The following is a 20,370-nucleotide window of genomic DNA, read 5'->3' on the forward strand; positions in this document are numbered from 1 at the left end:
TTATTCCTGACAAAGTGACAACAAACGAAAGACTCTTGAAATCAGATCGGCGAAAAGATCGACACGGTCAGCAGCGGGTGTTTCGTGTCACAGATGAGAAAAAAAACATTTAAAACTCAGATAATTCTTGTCGATTCACTGGTTTTGTGAGCAACCTTGAAACTGAATGCGTTATCACCCCTATCAAGTTCAAGCTGGATAATGCATTGCCAGCTAAACAGTAGAAGATGAGTCTTATCCATGCTGCAGCAGTTTACTCATGGATGCATGACAGAACAACACATTTCTGCAGCAGCTTTAGTGAATCCAAAAATATATACCGTAAAAGACATAAGAACTCATACAAAGATTAAATACACTGCTCAAGAACCTTTGCCAGAGAGAGAGGCTGGCAGATAGAGAGACAGACTGGTACCTGTAGAACTGCAGCTGGCGCTTGGGGCTCCCGTAACGAGCGCTGAGCAAGCAGGGCAAAGAAGGAGAAAGGAAAGCTTTGGTTAATATACGGAGGTAAGGGGGAAAGTTAAGCAGGTAAGATTTGAAAAAAAAAACATGATGATAGCAAAGATTGAGGACTATAAGTCAATTACACAGTAAGAGTAAAGCAGGAAAAAATAGAAAGTGGTGTAGAAGAAATGCCACACGAAGACGGTTTAAATACAGTGAATGCTATTAAAGCTTTGTGTGTTTTCTGTTGTCATGTTAGTCAAGCCTATAAAGATCAGAGGGCTTCGGTAAAATATCACATTTGCACAGAAAAGACAACGTGAAACACAATAGTTCTTAAAAAGGTGTTAAACACATTCTTCAAAGATGAACAGTATCTGGCGCCACCTTGTGGTGATCTGCTAGTGCATAAAGTGCATAAGCCTTTAGTTGTAGCAGTAAACACAACACACACATGAGCCGAGTGAAAATCAATTGGGCTGTGAGTTTGTGTGAATGTGTCTGCCTGATGTTGAAATTTTGAGAAAATATTTTATAATTATGTAGTTAAGGGAAAAATAAATTGCATTCCCTAATTAATTTACACGTGAAAATGAATTAAGTATAAGGAAATAACTTCCTAAGGATTGGGCAATAAAGGTTAAACATGCAAAGATATAGTCTGAGTACTTATTCAAAGTAGCGCATGGATCAATTCTTAAAATTCATATCTTCTTTTTATGTCTGTTTGGATTATGTTGTTGAGAGCTCAAACGCTGGTGGGATTTTAGGAGGAGCAACTAGTGATACTCTCTAGCACACCTTTATCCAGGCTATCATGTAATAGAATACATATCAAATGAACACCTGTATATCATGCCGGGCGAGCCAGTCTGTCGGAGGGAGAGACGAGCGGGGGAGTCTGTGGTCGATTCAGGATACATGGAGACGGGAGGGGAGGGGTGCGGCCAGCCTGCCGGGGGGGTCGAGGTCTTTGGTGTTAGTTTATCAACAGTTGAGGTGCTGAAAAAGAGAAGAGAGTCAGTCATTAATGCTTTTTGTTTTGCTACAAGAAAACTCATCCAGGAACTGCACCTTTCACGCCGTTTTTAATCAATGGTTTATCAACAATATTCCAAGTTAATTAATATTCCACCGGATTCTCAACCAGACTTGGCTTCATTTCACATCCTGAGGTTAGAACAATGATTGCTGCTAAACATTTTTATCAGATGTTCTACAGAGTAATAGAACAAATTCCAGACGTTGCTTTTGAACAATGTTATTGATGTGATAGATTTAAGATATCCAGCAATTGTTTGAGGCCATTTTGATGTTATCAGCCACTCAGAACATGCGTGTTTCAGAGAATAATGGTTGTGTTACTGATCTTGTGTAAGACATTAAACGTATCCCTGGGATGGACTGCACGGACTGGCGGAGGCTCACGGGCCGACAAGAGACTTCTCAATGTCCCACAATGTGTATGTTTCTGTTGGCTGCAGTGACCCGTTACTCAACATGCTCGACCACCCACACACAAAAACAAGACTGCCAATGAAAATACCAAGCCTTTTAGTTAATGACTGATATAACCCAGAAAAAAGTCACGAGGATGAAAGGGTGACTAAGCGATGACGCGCCAACCTTCCAGCAGTTACCCGGAGACAGGGCTCCACAGCAACCTCCAGGAATGATCCGATCAGCGCTGACCAATGACATTTGGGCTCACAAAAGGTGCGTCTAAAAGTTTCTCCCAATCAATGCTTGCTAGAAATGTGGTTCGTCATGACGCAGCAGAAAAGTGGTGACAGACCACGAAGTCCATTAGCCGACCGCACAGGGGCGAGACTCAGGCTTACATCCACGACTTCCTGTCAGCCAGAATTTCTTGTTTTGCTGAATGGTAGAGCGGCTCCTTCAATAGCTGTGCTGCTGAAATTAAACCACAACCGTTCAAAAAAAGGGGTCCGGGCGTACCTGAAACAATTTCACTCTTTTTTCAATAGTTGCTACCTGCTTCCACCACTAGAGGGAGCCATGTCCTCAGGCCAGAGTTGAACGAACACGGCGCTAGACCAAGATGACCTCTGTAGATTCCCACACCTCTGCAGCAAAGACTTTGACACCTTCAAAATAAAGGCTTGGTATAGAGAATAAAGACAAACTACTACACTATTTATTCAGGCACAGTACCAATCACAAACAGAACACACTGGTGCTGCTGTAAAATACAGCAAATGTCAATGTGGGGTCAACTTGCTGCCCGCCACACAGAGCTGGACCTCCTCTATCCAGCAGCTGCTCGGTTTTGTACATCATACGTGGGCTCATGATGGTGAAGTCGAGTCGAAACCCTGTTTGGAATGACTTGATTCTATGAATAATTCAAAGTATCTGCCCTAGAAGCATCACACGAGGGTCGGGTGGAAACTTTCGGTATCAGAACATTTCTGAATCTGCAGCCTGACGAGGAGTTCTGCAGTGAGGTAACGGTAAACTGTTCAAGGCCAGTTTACCGTTACGAATAAATGTAAATTAGGACTGCAGAGAGAATGGCATCTCTGCCACCAACAAAGCAGAGCTGCACAGCATCGCGTTACTCTTTTCCACCAGTGGGCAGCGCTCACAGGCAGTCATACCTTGTTTCTGACGTGATACCATGAAGGTGACTTTCTCCTCTCATCAATTTCCTTGGACGAGAATAAGGTGTCCCACATTCCCATGGCCTCATTTAACGGTCCCTGCTTCAGTTCATTTCAATCACACCGGAAAGGACTATCATTCATACAGGCTGCAAAACAATGATGATGATGTCGCGACCCTGATAGGTGAAAACCACTGTAGTAGTTCTCAAAGGGTGAGCGCAATCCTGCTGGATTATCCATCACTGATATGGGTTGGGAATAAGAGATCCTTAAAAGCCATGAATTTATTAGAGAGGATTTTATGTTGGTCTCCATCTCACATCAGGATTAACCGAATATCTTTTAGTTCATGTTTGTTGGAGTGAAAAATGTATGAAATCACCTTCAATTTGGGGACATGTGGAGGATAGTTTATAATACGTCCTGACATAAGACCAAATCATTAATCAAGATGTATGTCTGGTACTGATAAACAAGCATGACGGTAATTACCATGATACTCTGATGGAAACAGGAAATGTAAGAAAACATCTAAGGCTGTCCAGCCATTAACAAATAAAATATATGTTTCACCAACAACCATAGATAAAATACCGTAAAGGGATGAATAACTTTAACCAGTTTCATCATTGAGGAGAATTTCCTTTTTGCAAAGACAGTCCAAGTATATTTAAGTTTTCCTGCAGCTTAGCCAAACACTGCTGGCTGTACCGCTACGCTACGCTACATTAAGACAATGGCACTGTGAGGACAGGATACTGCTCCCCCACAAAAAATATGTTTTTTAACAAGCAAGACAATATTACACAACTCAAGCAAACTTATGTTGCAGTAAAAGTAATGCTTAGTGTAGTTGGGACACGACGTGAGCTCTTCCAGGCTGCACCAGACTCTGAGAGCTCCCTGAAGTGAGCTGCAGCTTGAGAGGAGGCTGCTGCTCACTGCAGCAATGCGGTAACGACACAGACTCATCCTGGCTCAGGTTAGAGGGCTCAGATTCACTGCACTAAAAGCCCAAGTTGCACTTTGCAGATTAAATAGCAGACAGAGGGAGAAGGTTTAATTGATTTAAAAAACTGTAAGGCACGAGTGAATTAAAAACAGGAGAGCAATAGGCCACATTTTAGACGTGCATCCATCATTTAAAAAGCATCAGTGTTCCTGTTCAGAGGTCTTCTATCGTCCAAAAAGGACTGGCAAAACAACTCTGCTCCTATTATGTTGTATTACGCACCGGACGGAGCAGCGCTCCTAATCTCATTGTGTAACCACTATGCCATGACAATAAAGGCTTTCTATTCTATTCTATTCTATCAAGGCAAAAAAAAAAAAAAAACATAATTATTCATCAACATGCACAGAGATTGTAGCCTAAATTTGTCTCGTCAGGTCAAGAGGAATTACTTTACCAAGGACTTCCTGGTTCGTACTTTATCTTCTCACCGGCAAACTTAAACAAGTAGCACGCGGTAGCATCCGCGGCAACACGGCCCCATACAGTTTCATTGCAGTGATATAATTGAACTGAACAAAGACCCGGAGCAATAGGAAGACGCCTGCTTTCGACGTGTCTGTTTACGATGTCATTTCAAATTGTTTTACTGCGATGCAGAAACAGGAATGATCGATATGCATTTTATTTTCCTAAATAAAAGAGAGAAAAAATAGAACCCTAATCCGATCTGCAATTGTAACTCATTTTCACTTTATCACACAATTAAAAATAACATGTGAAGCCACTTACAAAAAAAAAAACGTCAGGAATATTTCATGTTTAAGTGTAACTCATCGTGATCATGGGAAATAGAAGGGCACGAGAGTACAGCACTTCAATATGAATTACATACTTATTGATTACCATTACTCAGTCACATGTTTATTAAGTCATTCATTAGATTTTTGAACATTTAATGGATTCTTTCACTATAAAACACTTTTATCAGTGTCAGATTAAAAAAATAAACTGAATTTATCACAGTACAACTGCAGAGAGGTTGCAGTCACTGCCATGCCAAGACAGACAAGCTGAATTCATAGCATACACATCATTTCTCCCTTGTCAACTGTCAGAATTGTCTCATGCATCTCAGTCACAGAAAGCCACGCTTTCATGCTCTCCATCCAGAAATCCACCGACACCCGGCCTGAGCGAATTCCCTCATGAGACAGGGCTTACGTGAGCAAAGCAGACAGACAGGCGATGCTGGCCTGGAATGCCCAGCACAGTGTTGTGTAGTATGTTGGCAGCTGTGAAAAACACACACGGACCCGAGCAGATGGCTTTAGAAGAGAGAGACAGGCTAACAAACGAGTGTTGGGGATATCCTCCAGAGCAGTTGAGTCAGGCAGTGAGAGAGAGAGCTAACCCATGTTCTCTCTTCCAGGCAACGAGGAGGATGCAGATGGAATCGCCTCTCGCATTCTTTTTTGTGACATTTAGTGCATCATTTTACTCTGACCACAGTCTATTTAATGGGGCTATAATAAATGGTCTCCTCTCTGTTTGGCTGTGGAGTGCCCTTAATTTAAAAAAAAAAGCAATTTCAGTCATAGGCTGTCACTAAGAGAGCAATTTGAATAAAAGGTCTGTTTATATAGCAAACTTGTGAAACAAATTAAAAGTTCAAAATGCAAATGAATGCTGGTGCTGTCAGGGCGGATTAAATCCTCGGACAACTGCTTTACAAAACAGAGCTTCATCAAATATTATATCTTAGAACCTGAAAGCATGTTCATCATCATCTGCTGTGACCGGGGCCACATAGATTAAAGTTCTGTGGGAAAAATCTTTAACATTACAATTACATCAAATCCTGTCTGAGTTTCTAATTTACAGCAATAGCTATTCAAAGTATCTGCTCTCTATACTTGATCTGTCGCCTTGATCTGTACCTTTCTAAGAAAAATAAGTGCAAAAATACCCACTGAAGTCTACGACATGCAGTATTTTCTACCACCTGGCTATGAGATGCTTGGCCCCAGGTTGCTTGTTTCGCTGACCACGTGAAGGTGAAGGACGTATGTCCCTGATCAAAGTTCTCTTTATGTGTTTGTGCTGTCTTACAGTGAAACCCTAGCGTTAAAGCACGGCGCTGTACAAGCAACAAAAGAAAGAAAGCAAAACACAAACTATCATTAGAGAACGATTATAGGTTATTTAGAAATGCAAAAGTCATTATTATAGAGTAAAAATAAAAATAAAACCAGCTGACTTTGACCTAATAAGCTGAAATGAAGCCTTTGTTAGAACTACACGGAGAGAACATGCTGCAGTGAGCCGGGAGGACAGAGACACACTGCAGTAGAAATATGAGACCACCGCTCTCCTGTTCTGGGTCCATCACAGCTCTCTGTCTGCATGCCAAAGACAAATAAAGACAAAGTAAATGAGGCCTGGAGAGACAAGTGTGATTTGGAAGGTGTTGCGTCTCGTCCCGACTTCATACCAACGCGTCCTGGTACATGGACTTTAGTTTGGATTAGGAGATTGTGTTCAAACTTGTAAACACTTCATCGAAAGCTGCACATATCAGGCAGGGGCTAATTACAGTGGCTCTCTGATAGCCATTTTGTTGCTACTTGATGCGGTTGGTGGGAACTGCTTTTTCTTCCTGCAGCACAATGGCAGAGCGTAAACGGCGTCATGTGTGGAGCCTTCTCAGCTCCACAAACAGCCAAGGTACGGTTTGTGATGTGATGACGATGATGGCAACACAACAAACCTTGTGAAACCTTACCTCATAAGAGGCGCATATAAATATATGCCACGTACGTATATATTCCTCCCTCCGTCTCCTGCATGAAAAACGTCGCCTCACGGTTTACCATGGTACCATGAACGGACTTTTGCTTCTGGGTTTAGAGCGGTTTGAGACGGAAATGACGGACGCCGTCCTGCAGCATCTGTTTGCAGCGCCTGACTTCTAAACAGAAGAAAAGGGATTATTATCTCTTTTACCGCATGCAGAACAATCTAATTACGTTTTGCTACTCCGAGGCTATTTGGACTGACACTGCCTAATTTTCTACGATGCGGAACAAGGGCTGCAAAGAAATGCATAAAACCCTTTTTTATTCTGAGGTAACTCCGCGTCTGACAAAGGGTGCTGGCATCCATCCTCCTGATCAGATACATATGCAGAGCTGATTTACCCATTGATGACTTGACAGGGTCTCTCTCTCACTCACACACACACACACACACACACACACACACACATACTAGCAGCTGCTCTTAATGATGAAGCCCTGCACCTTATAATAGTTACAAAGTGGAAACATCATTCCCTTATCTTTGTGACTCTCGTTCTCCAGAGGGCTCTGCAACTAAATGCATAACAAACTAACATGTATTATGACTCAAAGGGCCGAAGGTAAACGCAGCACTCGCGTATCACCGACAGCTCGTTACTGAACTGTTTTCCTTTGTATTATGGAAGCGGTGAATGAATTGCTGTCAAACATTACCACAGTACCAACACAGGAGCTGCTGTGCAGCAACTTAGCAAGCGTTGCAAAAGAGCCTTCTCTGAAAAGAAGGACAAATTTGATGACTACATGCAATTGCCCATTCACTGAATGTGTGGTGTTATACAGATTCATTTATGCATACTTATACATGAAGGTTCATTTGAATTTTAACATCTGATACTGGAATCCATCTGCCTGTTTTCTTTTCTGCACAAACATGCACAACGACTGAAATGAGATTACCTAGAATAAACCGGGCGGCTGAGCAGTCAAGCATGAGAATGGTGGTTTCCTGGACCATACAAGGGCAACGCTGTTTACGAATGTGCACCTAGATATGCTGCTGGCCTACCCCGAGTTTGTGTCACAAACAATCACATGGTAGTTCAACCGTTTGCCGAGTAACTGATTCATTTGTCCCCGAGGCGAACGCAGAGCTGCTGCAATAATAGTGGGCTTCTGTGTAAAAGTATGGGTGTCGGTGCAATATGTCTGTGTGTTACAGTGAATCAACGTGTAATCGTGCTTGGTAAACTGTGACTCTAACAGCAGGTAATGAGCACGTCTGAGAGGATATCAAATACAATTTAAAAGATTGCAATAAGATTACATGTGTACAATTGTCGAGTCTCGAGTCAATTGTTCCTATCCTGCAATTATTATATTTTCCCCAAGTCGGGCTGCAAATGTTACGCAGTCTCCATCACTGATATTTGAACACAACATAAATGTACTTGAATTAAGTTGTGAAAAGTTTGATGTCACTTGATTGGAATGGAATGGAATGCGTCACATCCAGTCAGAAAGCTTCATGTCTCTGTCAGGCTCTGTCTTTGAGTGTTCAGGGTTTTGAGAGGAATAATCTTTATTCATTTGAAGTATAGAAGTATTTGTGGTGACATTAATACAGTTCATGATGACAGTGACCCTGTCATTGAAGCCATATACAGATAATCAGATCTCCTTTTCTCAATATCTGTACCTCTGCTTTCTGCCTCTGTCTCTCAGCCTGTGTCAGTACTGCCTCTCGTTTTCTTAAAAAAAACGCAGAACTAAAACAAATAACGTTATAAAGCATACACAAATTCAGAAAGGAGGAAATGCAGTTTGTAAGAATCAAACGTTGTACAAAAGTAATGACAGCCATAATAATTTTCAGTAGAGTTCAAAAAGTGAAAAGGTTTAAGACCATTATAAATGAAATGAAGTACTATTTCATGTCAACAAACAAACAGATATAAAGCCTAAAATTCAGACATTAAAATCTGAAACTTTTAACCCTGAACCCGCATGTCTTACATTTCAAGGTATCTTCATTAAAAGCAATATTGCCTCTACACGAAGCAAAGGTCGAGCGGTCCCAGCAGTACGCCAACTATCATCTTATAGTTCTAAAGAATTTGGTTACATTTGATATTTTTGTGTCATGATTTCTGTTCAGCAAAATTATGCCATCCATGTCATCTATAATTGCAGAGGCACTGGTTTCAGTAACATACATTCAAACTCAATGACCAGCCGGGTAAGACCAAAACAAAAAAATTCAATCAGCTATTGTGATTAATCATTTTAATCATTTTTGCAACAACTTTAGAAAAAAGAAAGGAAAATCATATTGCATTTCGAGCACGACCACGTGAATCTTCATTTCAACAGAAATCGCAACAGAAATCTAACCGTTGGCTTACTTTTTTTTAGTCTGCATCAGTAAAATCGATTAATTCAGCACAATAATTCGCAATTGATTCACAAGCCCAGTGAAAGGAGACGCCGGCGAGTGAATCGGTCCTTTTCTGATCGTTACAGAGTATTCAACAGCTTATTGCACCAAACTGGATGCCTGCAGTTTGCCTCCCTTGTGCTTTTGTGTTGGACCAGAGCCCAGGGGCAGGCAAACATTACACTGTAAAAAAAAAAAAAAAAAAAGAGTACACACACACACACACACAGGTATGGATACTTGCCCACAACCACAGCAGGAATGCTCCACAAACACACCTCAATGATACAGTAATACTCGATAACATGGTCTCCTGTCAGATCCTCTCAGCAGCATTCACACCCCAGTTAAAGCAGAGCATTGTCGGGGTGACTGCAACAGACCAAAATGCAGCAACGACGGTAGCAGGTCAGGTAAGGTGAACAGGAGCGAAACCTCCTGCGTGAATGTGTGTATATGGAGATGTTTCTTTTTACATCACATTTCCTGTTACCCTGTTAATTTAAGGGCGAGTCTTTAGAATTCCTGCAGCATTGACAGAGCATGATTCAGCCTGACAGACATTAATAAAGATGAGCGTAGACGAGGAGAGTTTTCGATGCAACAGCACCTCTGCCAAGTGCAATGACAGCCCCGAGACACTCAGAGGTGTGGAGATGTGCTACATCCCTAGCATACTGCACTGTAATGTGAATGCTGCTGCACACACATAATATGGCAATTGCTCCCCTCCAGAAAGAGGTGCGCACAAGAAAATCAAAGTGACAAGAGGCAGAGATGAAAAAGAAGGAGACAAAGAGAAAGATGCCAAAGGCATGCACCCTCAGAACTAACGATGAGGCTTTTAAAAATACCCACCTCTGTTGACTGATGATTCCTGATGCAGTGAGCCCAGCCAGGGAGTAAATGCAGAATGCAGAATGCAGTAATGGTGGACCAGCAGCTGAATCCAAGAGATTGAGCAGGAAAAGAGAGATTGAAGACAAATGAGAGGAGATGGGTGAATGTGAGGTCCCGTGTGCCTGAGTGAGATGAGCATGTGTGTCTGACATAAGAAATACAGAATGACAGACCAAAACAAGAGTGGCTCGAGACGGACAGAAGAGGGACTGGGATGGGGAGAAAAACAGAAAGAAAAAGAAATGGAGAGAAAAGGGAATAAATGTGTGAGCTTGGGGAGTCACTCGGGACAGATGCATTAGGATATGCCCCTCCTTTCTTCCTCTACGAGCACACACACACAAACACACGCACACACCTCCGTTTGCAATGTCAGCATTTGAGTAACAGCGCTCTTAGTGAATCAGTAAATGGTGAAAGATAAGAAGGGTGGCAGTCAAAGGAAAGCAAGCATGATGCAAAGTATGTTCAGTTTAAACTTCTAATGATGAAATGTTCCAAATGTGACGGCTATAGCTCTGAGAACGGGGGGGGGGGGGGGCATTTAAACTGAGGAACAGCCATAAAACCAAGACCTACGGTTGTGACAATACCCAACACCACGGTCAAGCATTATCTACTGCAGGGCTGGCCCTTATTAGCATGGTAACCAGTTTATTTTTGATAAATATTCATAGTATGTGATAGTACTCTGTGTATAGGAGTCAGTGTTATCCATCTTACTTCTCTCTGTCATTTACTCTGCAGCTTTCATGCGTCACTGGTTTATATTATGTTATCTGACAGGCAGTGCAGAAGTAATGCCAATTCCCATCTATTTATTTTATCTAAAAATTAGAAATTGTACACGGTATGAATATCATTTCTCTCTATTGCCGACTTCTCAAATGCCTCCTAGGGAAGTGGTCCCCAACCCCTCCGCCGGACCGCGAACCGGTCCGTGAATCAATTGGTACCGGGCCGCCCAAGAAATAATTAATAATTTCCGTTGTATTCATTATATGAGTCTGAGCAATCTTGGAAAACTATTATTTTGAAAAATAAGCTAGCAAAATGAGTAAAAAAAAAAAAACAGACATCTTTGTAAAGTTTATTTTCGAAGGGGAAAAGTCCCTGCTGCTAATAAAGTTGCATACGAGTACACGGTGGATTCAGTGGATTGTTATATTCGCAATATAAACAGGCCACTGTATATTCTGTGTTGCCTTTTTGTAAAAATCTGTTTTTAGTTGTCGGGGGTGGAATAGTCAGTGACCCCGTGACGTGGACATTGATTGGCTGTCGTTGCCTTTGGGCTCATTTTGGCACAAGCTGATGGGCATGAATTCTTGAAGTCATGAATGAAATGATCTCTTATCACCAGCCTTTGTAGAAACCATCCACAGAACAAAGGTAGCGGTTGATAAGGAGCGTGGGCTGATGGATCTGAGCACCTTCACACTAAGCTTGATTCTGGTTCTGCAAAAGCAGCGGAATGAAATCTTGCTTTACTAATCCTTCGCTTTCTATTCACACACCACGCATGCTTGTCTCTGGAGTGAATTGAGCCCTGATGTGCCGCAGACTTTCTCAACTCTCCTCTCAAAACATATTCCTTGATATGAACTCTTTTGTGGTTTATGCATGTTGTCAGAATGTAGAAGAGGTTTTCCAGATTAGTATTACCTTATTTGCTTCGCCCACTGTGCGTTATGTGCCGGAGGGTACAGCCACAGCTTCACTGTTGCGCACCAATGTCTCTGGCCTCTCTCTGAGATCACGTCAGTCACGGCATGTCCAACTTCTGCAGACTTACAGCTCTGCAGCTCGCTCATCTTCATTCATGACAACAAGCATGGTGAGGTATGATATAGCTTGTTGTGAGGTCTTCCCCCACGCCTACACTACTCAACTAAACCTTCCAAAAGTCCAACCACATATCCTTGATATAACCAGGTGGAATTCTCAGAGATAAAAAAAAAAAAATCTCTTTTCCAAGAGTGATCTTCTCAAGAGAGCAGCGTAGAAACTGATTCAAAACATACATAGTGTAATAAAACACAATAATGTTTTACTTGTCCTCGCAGATATCTGGACTTCCTCCTATTGCAACAGATAGAGTATTACATTTTAACATTGAAAACTCAATTTACGGATTCAAAACTCAGTTTTTCAACTCTGATTCACGTTTACTTTTCATGGTTGGTGTATAAAGATACCAAAAACAATTTATAACCTTTTGATGATGATCCAGATCACCATGTGGATGGTGTACATCTAATTAGGAGGGGAATGAGCTGCTCGGCGGAGGTCTGCGCTCTCCAAGTGCTTTTCTAGTTTGGTAATGGTTTATTATTTATCTTCCAGTCGCTGCCAGTTGACCAAAAGGGTCGAGTTAGAAATTCAGACTAATCTTTCGCTCATAAGACCTTTAAACTTGTTGTTGCTTTTTTTTTTTACTTGCAGCAACTGACTTTCTCAGATGTTGCACCACAAAATTATTTGGTTGCAAAAAAGAAATCCTAGACATGCTGGATATTTATGTATCAATGCACAATTTCTAATAGTTAAATTACATGATATTGGATTGTTTTTCAGACTACTCAGAAGCAACAGCAGATGAATTCCATCGACACTATTACATTAGTAGTATTATAAATGCAGGAATTCATTGTGAAATACGACGCCAAACTGCAAGTGCACGGACATCATTGTGCTTATATTCCATATAATATATAACACATCACAGACTTCACTGGCAAAAACAGAACCAACGCACAAATGAGCGAGCGCCGATTGCAACGAGCTCAACCAAAGGGACGCATCGCATGACAGCGGTATTCATGTTACGCAGTCATTGACGCAGAACTACTAAACACACCTGGACTGCATCGCTGCATCGGGAGTGTTGGGGAACGCATCCCTGTGTAACTCAGCGCGGCTTTCTGGGAGCAATAACTCACTGTGCACGTTAGATGAGGTGCCAGAGACGGAAAAATGCTAAAAACATGGTTGTAATTTAATGCAATCCAAAGTGTCTGCAAATTATCAAGCACCGTTTTAGAAACTCAGTTAAATAATATCACTCTACATTGTCTGTAGGCCAGTGTGTGTGTAATCAGGAGCTGGAAAGTGCAGCACAATAATTGCATCATTAACTAAACTAATGACTCATGGTGACTTCAGCTTTACCCCCCATCCATTAATAGGGAGTCAGGCCTCAAGCTCTCCACTCTGCAGCTGCTCAAGCAGAATAATTCTAACATGTTATGTGCAACAGTGCAAAACGTGAACGGTCCAGAAATATCTATGAGAAACGCAGCTTTAACACGACGGTGCCATTTAACTGCCATCAAAAAACAAAGCTCTGATCCATCTTCCAGAGACTACAGCTACGAGCACACACGTGCGTGACGCATGCTGGAACGCGCAGGCCCATACACAACCCACTCGCGTTAACCCTCTAACTCGGATGAACCCCGACTCGCACAATGAGTTCCAGACATTGCACTGAAAACGTGCACGTGTTGCGTTTCCTGCATGTCTGTAAAGAGAGAGAGGAGGAAGGTGACGACCTGCGGTCCGGCCCCTTCCTGTGTCAAGAGCTCAAACCGCAGCTCATCTTCACAGGCCGATCGATCGCTTCTGCTGGAGGCGCTTTAATAGACACAACCGCTGCATGATTCCTATCTGTGCGTGGCGCGCGGCGCGTGCATGCGGCGCGTGCATGCGAGGGGAATTCTTCTGATCTCTGCCGCACTGTAGCATTTTTAGCTCCAGTCGTCAGTACGCAGCTCGTGGAACTGACGTCTCCGTGTCCGTGGGCACATCTGCAGAACGCTCCCCCAGTGTTAAGATGCGCTCACGTGCACGCGCTCTGAACACGAAGCGGGCATTAGTCTCAGGCTGATTCCGCCCGGGCGTTAATGTCAAATCTATTATTCCAGACTGACGCCAACTTCAAGATCCCCACTCGGAATACTCAGCGAGCCAATCCCGACCATCACCATCGCTGCGACCCTTCCTTTAATGACGCAACACCTGCCCGTGCGTAATTTGGGGCTTAGTTTTAATCCAGATGCAGATCACGTTTTAGGTTTTAAAGGCTGCATTTGACTGTCTTTGTCTATGCAAATTAGCAGTCATTGAAAGTGTGCGTAACCCATAACTAAAGCCAAACGACACTCACCTGTGGCGCGACCCTTCTCTTCCGTCCCAACTCTGCGTAAAGCGCCGCTAGAACACAAGATCCACGCGCCGTCCCAGCGTCCCGCCCCGACGGCTGTGGGAGCGCTGCTATTGGCCCATTAGAACACGACGGCGGACAAACTCAGGTTTCTCATTGGCCGGACGAGCTGTTTATCGATTTGGATTGCGCTTCCCGCGTTCCGCCTATATTTAGACGGCAACTACTGCTGTCTTGTGTATAAACAGCCGCAGTGACCTCTAGTATTAATAAACCATGAGAATAAAACAAACACACTGTTAACCACACCAAGTGTTTAATACAGAGACAATGAAAGGTTTCAATTTACAACCAATTGAACTAAATTTAAATGCATTTCCATCCAACAATTGTTTTGAATTTCAGTGTTAAATAACGAAAGCCTTTTCTTATTCCAAAATGACAGATTAAAGACTCTCAGAACAGAAACAATGTTATGTTAGGTGACTTTTTACACTCTTTGTTGCCAGCTACATTGAACTAATGAAGTATCGTCAGACTTGTGTAGTAGGAAGTGCTGCATACAACCTGAAAACAGCCACAGTCAGTCTTTCATAATAAGGGGTGCTTTGACTTTAGCTGCAACCTCTGCCCCCATGAGTTCTTCCACAATCTTAAGGGCAAACTCAAAACTGGTTCCCGGCCCACGGCTGGTGATGTAATGTCCATCCTTCTGTACTCGGGCCTCTGAATATTTATAGTGGTCTAAAATAAGAAAAAACCAATCACAGTACAATGAAACATCGGGCCACAGACCTAAAGGGCATGCCCCATCAGGCACCACACTGCTAGAAGCACTTTGACACTTGCATCTCAAATGACCCAGTTTTGGCATGTTCAGTGAAATTCTTTAGTGGTGCCGTTATTTTCTACTGCAGTGGTATGGATTCTCATGGGAGAGAAACAGCTAGCAGAGCACCATCTAATGGCCTTTACAGTGAATTACACATTATTTTGCACTCAAGATGTACAAATGACTGCGCATACAGTACATTCCAACCAAATTGCCCACCCTCTGCCGGTATTTTATTTACCTCCAGCCATCATCTTCTCCTTCATGGCCGGGTGGGTGGTTACTGTGCTTCCATACCCAATGCCATGAGCCAGAAGAGCAGTGGGACCTGCAGAAGGTTGAAAACGTTTGAGGCGCCGTTAACGGTTTCATGTCATAAAGTGGCACTTCTGTGAAAGTCGATGTTTGGAAACGTGTGAATCCAGTGTCCCATTGTTGTGCAGCTTCAAAAAGGATTTAGAAAAATGACTGGGGAAATTCCTTGACCTCAAGTTGAAAACAAAAGTGCATAAAATGCTACTTTTAAACATTGTATAGTTCACCGTTTCTAATAATACATGCATACAGTTTCAGCCTTTCAGTCTCTGCGGTACATGGAAACAAAGGGAGAAAAAGACATTGAAGACATCGCCTCCTGCTGCGTTACTTTAGCAATGTCCTAGCACCGCAGCACACTCATCCAAAAACTGTTAATAAATAGAAAGCTATTGATTGTGCCCTTTGGCTGGCTTCCCATGTCTTAGGGTCAGCCTTTCCTCCGGCGGATCAGGAGACCGCCAGTTAAAGTGCTGCCGCTCCCGTTAACCCTAAAAGATTAAGTATTCTTTTGTGGACACGACCTTCCAACAGATATCAGCTGAAAAAGATGAATTCGGAAGGATCGGCTTATCTTTACATTACACTCGTTACGGATTCGTTTGTTAAATCAGTCCTTGTTGAACAAACATGCCGATGATGATAATTTGGTAACATGAAGAGACATTCATCTTCAAACAGAATAATGACTCATGGTTCTCTTGTTAGAACTGAATATTCCTGGCGTTTTCTAGGACATCCTTCAACCCGCTTTGCTACATTGGTTCCCGTTTCCATTCAGGTTTAGCGTCCTTTCAGCTCATACAGAGGCTGTCACATAAAATGCCAGACATGCCTGCCTGTTGGTTGACTCGGGGACAGTTATTCATCAAGCCCTTTATGCAGAGTCTATTAATTTAGCGGCTAAAATTGGTTTCACGTCGACACTTATGAATGTGCTATTTCAGACAGTGAAATATCAGACTTAAATGCACTGTAAGGGTGAGTGTACTTTGTAAGACCGTTTCCTCTTCAGACTTAAACACGCATGCATGAAGTCCTAATAATTGTAGCTTAGTCCGATATAAGTGTTACGGTTAGATTTCACACACTGTACCTGCACAGATGGCTGCTATCAGACCTTTTCTGCCGTCTTGCTCCTTCAGAAGCTCCTTCACCACAGGGGACTGCGAGACAGCATGGAAACCAGGCGCGCACAGTCATTGGCAAGCGATGCGATCTCACAGCAATATGTTGACTTTGGCACAACAGAAAAAACTGCCATGGATTTAAACTCAGAAATAACTAGTTACCGCTTCGGCACTATTCAACAAAAATGATCATTTGAACCAACGATAATTTCTAGATCATTCAGGTTTGGGCGCCCTTCACCCCATCTGCATGTTTCAAAATCAATACTAACTCAGCGTTTAACTACAAATGAGAGGTACACATTTGTATATAAAGTTATTTTCCATCCATCCATCCTACAGATAAACATGCGAGTCGTCACCTCAGCCAGATGCTGGGCTCCTGGCATCCCCCCTGGCAGAAGCACCACGTCGTAAGGCCCCTGGGACGCAGAACATGGTAGATCTATGAGCATGTCTGACGCTGCAAACAAACATGAGTTGATTTATGGGCGAATCACCTGCTTTTTAGCATCCTCCAGGCTGGCGTCGGGACAAATGACGACGTTCCTGCTGCACTCGACTTGCTCTTTGCCCGTCAGACCCGCAACCGTCACGGCAATCTACAAAAACGTGGAGCAACAGGCCAGACGGAATGGCGTTCCGTCAGCCGACGGAGAGCTGGCTCCGAAACGCAATGACGGACTTTGACATTTAAACTCGACCTCCGTTTGCAGGCACTTTACGTGCTGAGCGAGTCACTAGATTAAAAACTACTTTACAAATTACAAACATTAAAACAGGACGTTTGTGCAAACGTCAACTCGAGTTTTTTTGCTCAATGCTGAAACATTAACAGCGACATTGCTGCGTTTTGCACTGACTGACTGAAGGGGGCGGCTAGGCTAACGTGCTAAATGATGTCGGCTAGGCTAGGGACTGTTTACTGTTTAGCTAATGCTAGCGGTTAATGCAGGCTAGTTACCCCAGCTCTACGCATGATGTCCACAGGAATAACAGTTTCCATCTCTTCTGCGCCTTTAGACAGGATTACCAACGCCCTCTTGCTTGCCATGGCTAACTTGCGGGTTGTGTACGACCCGCGAACAAACGCTGACTAACGCGTACAACTTCCAGAGGCAACCCGCCTGCTGCGGAACGGCCTATCTAGTGGCTGGAGTCGGGTTGCCAGGCTGCAGTTTTGTATCCCCCTTTTCAGACGGTGCATCGGATGAATTCCTCTCTTGTTCTTTAATGCCGTTTACGCTAACGATGCAGAAAAGCACACAACAAAGTAATCCTATTTGATGTATGTTTACTGAATGCTTGTCAGTTTAAAGAGTGACGTGAGCATTGTTTGGGTTTTCACAATAAAAGCATCTCGTTGGTTTACCATTTATGAGCATTTAACATGAGCCATAGAACCAGGAAGTGGTATTTTAATGTTAGTGGTACGTTTATCCTGTGCTGTTTTCTTTTGCTTGAGAATCTCATGATGATGGTGAATGGTGATAGTGTAATGCAGGGATTCACAACCTTTTTCATGCCTCACCCAGCTCGCACCACTAAAAACGTTTAATATGTTCTCGCACCTGTACAAAAATAATCTCAGATGAAGATGAAAAGTGTCATTTATACTAAATTTGAGCAACAAATATATTTAAGATAAGCGTATAAAGGCATTAATAAATATATATTTATTCATTCATCGCGGGTCATGCTGGAGCCTATCCCAGCAGTCAACGGGTGAGAGGTGGGGTACACCCTGGACAAGCCGCCAGTTCATCACACACACACACACAGTTTAGTGTAAGCAATTCACCTAATTTGCATGTTTTTGGTGGTGGGAGGAAGCCGGAGAACCCGGAGAGAACCCACGCAGACACTATGAAAACTCCTTACAGAAAGGCCCCAAGTCGGATTCAAACCTGTGACCTTCTAGCTGTGAGGCAACAGTGTCCCACCGAGACACCATATTTGATTATTATTATTATTTTGCTAAATTGCACAATTTAAGGTTTCGCACCCCTAAAGGTTTATCTCGTGATCCCGTTTGGGAACCCCTGGTGTAAAGGAAGGATGTCCTGTCGCTGGGGAAACTGACCTGCTTCTGTACATAATTAGTATTGAATTTAAGGCCAATTAATTATTCATTGTGTTACGTTTATCTGTCCTTTGATAGAACCACAAGTCTGTTTCCTGACTTCGGGAATACCCTGTATGTTCTGTACAGAAGTAATCAAACATGAAAAGATCGGTCAGGCGCTGTATTTAATCTACTCAGGATATTTGACTTTAAGTGGTGTGTGTCTGTTTACTCCCCGACAGGATGTATTTCCATCTCCTTAGCAGCAAGAGACGTATGATCCCTTCTCTAAAAAGGCTTTAATTATTTTTATGTTAAACCAGAGACACATTAACTAACAACCAAATGCAAATAACAAACACCTGCCCTTGGTGAGAACAGAAAATTAACGTAATACCCTTTTTCCCCCTCCACAGGTAAACTAGGAATCTCAACCATTTAGCAGTTGAAATTTAATGATTATTATTTATTAATTCAATTTTTCCTTTACTGGAAAAATTGCTGAGAACATGCAATGTGAGCTTAGTAAAGTGAAAATCCAGGAAGGCAAATCCAGAAAAGAATCACAACTATAGGCAGGTTTTAAGAATACATTAATTAAGTAAAACAATATGAAAAACAACTGTGTTCTAGCATTAGAAATATATCAGTAATGGCTAAATTGCAAGCTGGTATTTATGATGGCCTTTCATATAACATACAGTGCATTACTATGTCCAATAGATGGAGACATTAAACAAGGATTGCGGCTGAGAGGCCAGCTCAGGGACGCTTGTGAAAGAAGTTGCAGTTTGGCAGAAAAAATCCCCCGTTCCTTGAATACAAGTGAAAAAAGCTTACTCGGACACCAAGGTGACAACACACAAAAACAATAACAAATCCAGTTAATCTCAGGATTATCCTCAGCTCCAGATGCATTTCAAATATAGCTAATTCATTCATGCAATTAATGCGGTTTTGAAAACAACTCCAGGCTGCAGGTCACCAAGTTCTTCAAGTTCTGTCTGAGAACATCTGCACCAAAACTCTAAAGACAGTTAGGGAATTATTTCCCAGTGTAAATCCTAGACTTAATGTCTGGGGCTTTAGTGCGCAGGCATGCACCCGCATCTTCGTTAATGTGCCTCTGTGCATGCCTCTGCTAAGATTCGCTTTCATATTTGTTCGACAATCTAGAGCCCAGTGAAACGGCAGATTAGACAAAAGCGTAGGGGTTGCTGGCAGCAGACTGTTTATTGCGTGCCTCTCAGTGAATCCAAGAGGTAGCGCTGATTACCAGCATATGCAGCCTCGGATCATCTGAAGCAGACCCACAGTGACACTCCAGCTCATTTACATTCATTCATTCACTTATGTACATTTACTCATTCCTTTTCCCATGTAACTATAGAGATTGCATTTTGAAAAATATCTAAAACAAAAAAAAGGAGAGAAAAAAGAAGATACGATATGAAAGCATTGTTGGCAAATGAGGATGTTTTCTTTGGAAGTGGCGACGACAATAATGAGTTTAGGGCTGAGAGCCACAGATGGGATAAACAGTTCAGAAAGTATCGATGACAAACAAGCAAACTGATAACAAAACATGTCAGAGTTATCCATTAAAATCTTGTACATAATTTGTACAAAAGTGTCAATTTTTGATTGTTCATTATTAATATATATATATATATGCAGCACAGTAGAGTACAGTGTCATT

General features: G+C 42.4%; 1 protein-coding gene across 1 annotated transcript; it reads right to left on the minus strand.

The window, feature by feature from the left end:
* Nucleotides 1–14,628: 14,628 nt before the first annotated feature.
* park7 (parkinson protein 7) lies at nucleotides 14,629–17,765 on the minus strand. The gene is made up of 6 exons (XM_068742560.1): nucleotides 17,571–17,765; nucleotides 17,107–17,208; nucleotides 16,969–17,028; nucleotides 16,573–16,642; nucleotides 15,403–15,489; nucleotides 14,629–15,073 (listed from the first exon to the last, which is right to left on the minus strand). The coding sequence occupies exons 1-6, from the start codon at nucleotides 17,658–17,660 to the stop codon at nucleotides 14,913–14,915; spliced, it is 570 nt and encodes a 189-aa protein (XP_068598661.1). The 5' UTR covers nucleotides 17,661–17,765; the 3' UTR covers nucleotides 14,629–14,912.
* Nucleotides 17,766–20,370: the final 2,605 nt, after the last annotated feature.

This window comes from Brachionichthys hirsutus, chromosome 8, assembly GCF_040956055.1.
Source record: "Brachionichthys hirsutus isolate HB-005 chromosome 8, CSIRO-AGI_Bhir_v1, whole genome shotgun sequence".
Taxonomy (NCBI): domain Eukaryota; kingdom Metazoa; phylum Chordata; class Actinopteri; order Lophiiformes; family Brachionichthyidae; genus Brachionichthys; species Brachionichthys hirsutus.

What these genes read in the sequence shown, in the direction of transcription:
- park7 (XM_068742560.1), bottom strand. Translation starts at nt 17,660, where the DNA reads ATGGCAAGCAAGAGGGCGTTGGTAATCCTGTCTAAAGGCGCAGAAGAG. An exon ending in ACATCATGCGTAGAGCTGGG is followed by an intron (nt 17,209 to 17,570) that starts GTAACTAGCCTG and finishes ACGTTTTTGTAG; the next exon opens with ATTGCCGTGACGGTTGCGGG. An exon ending in TGGAGGATGCTAAAAAGCAG is followed by an intron (nt 17,029 to 17,106) that starts GTGATTCGCCCA and finishes TCTGCGTCCCAG; the next exon opens with GGGCCTTACGACGTGGTGCT.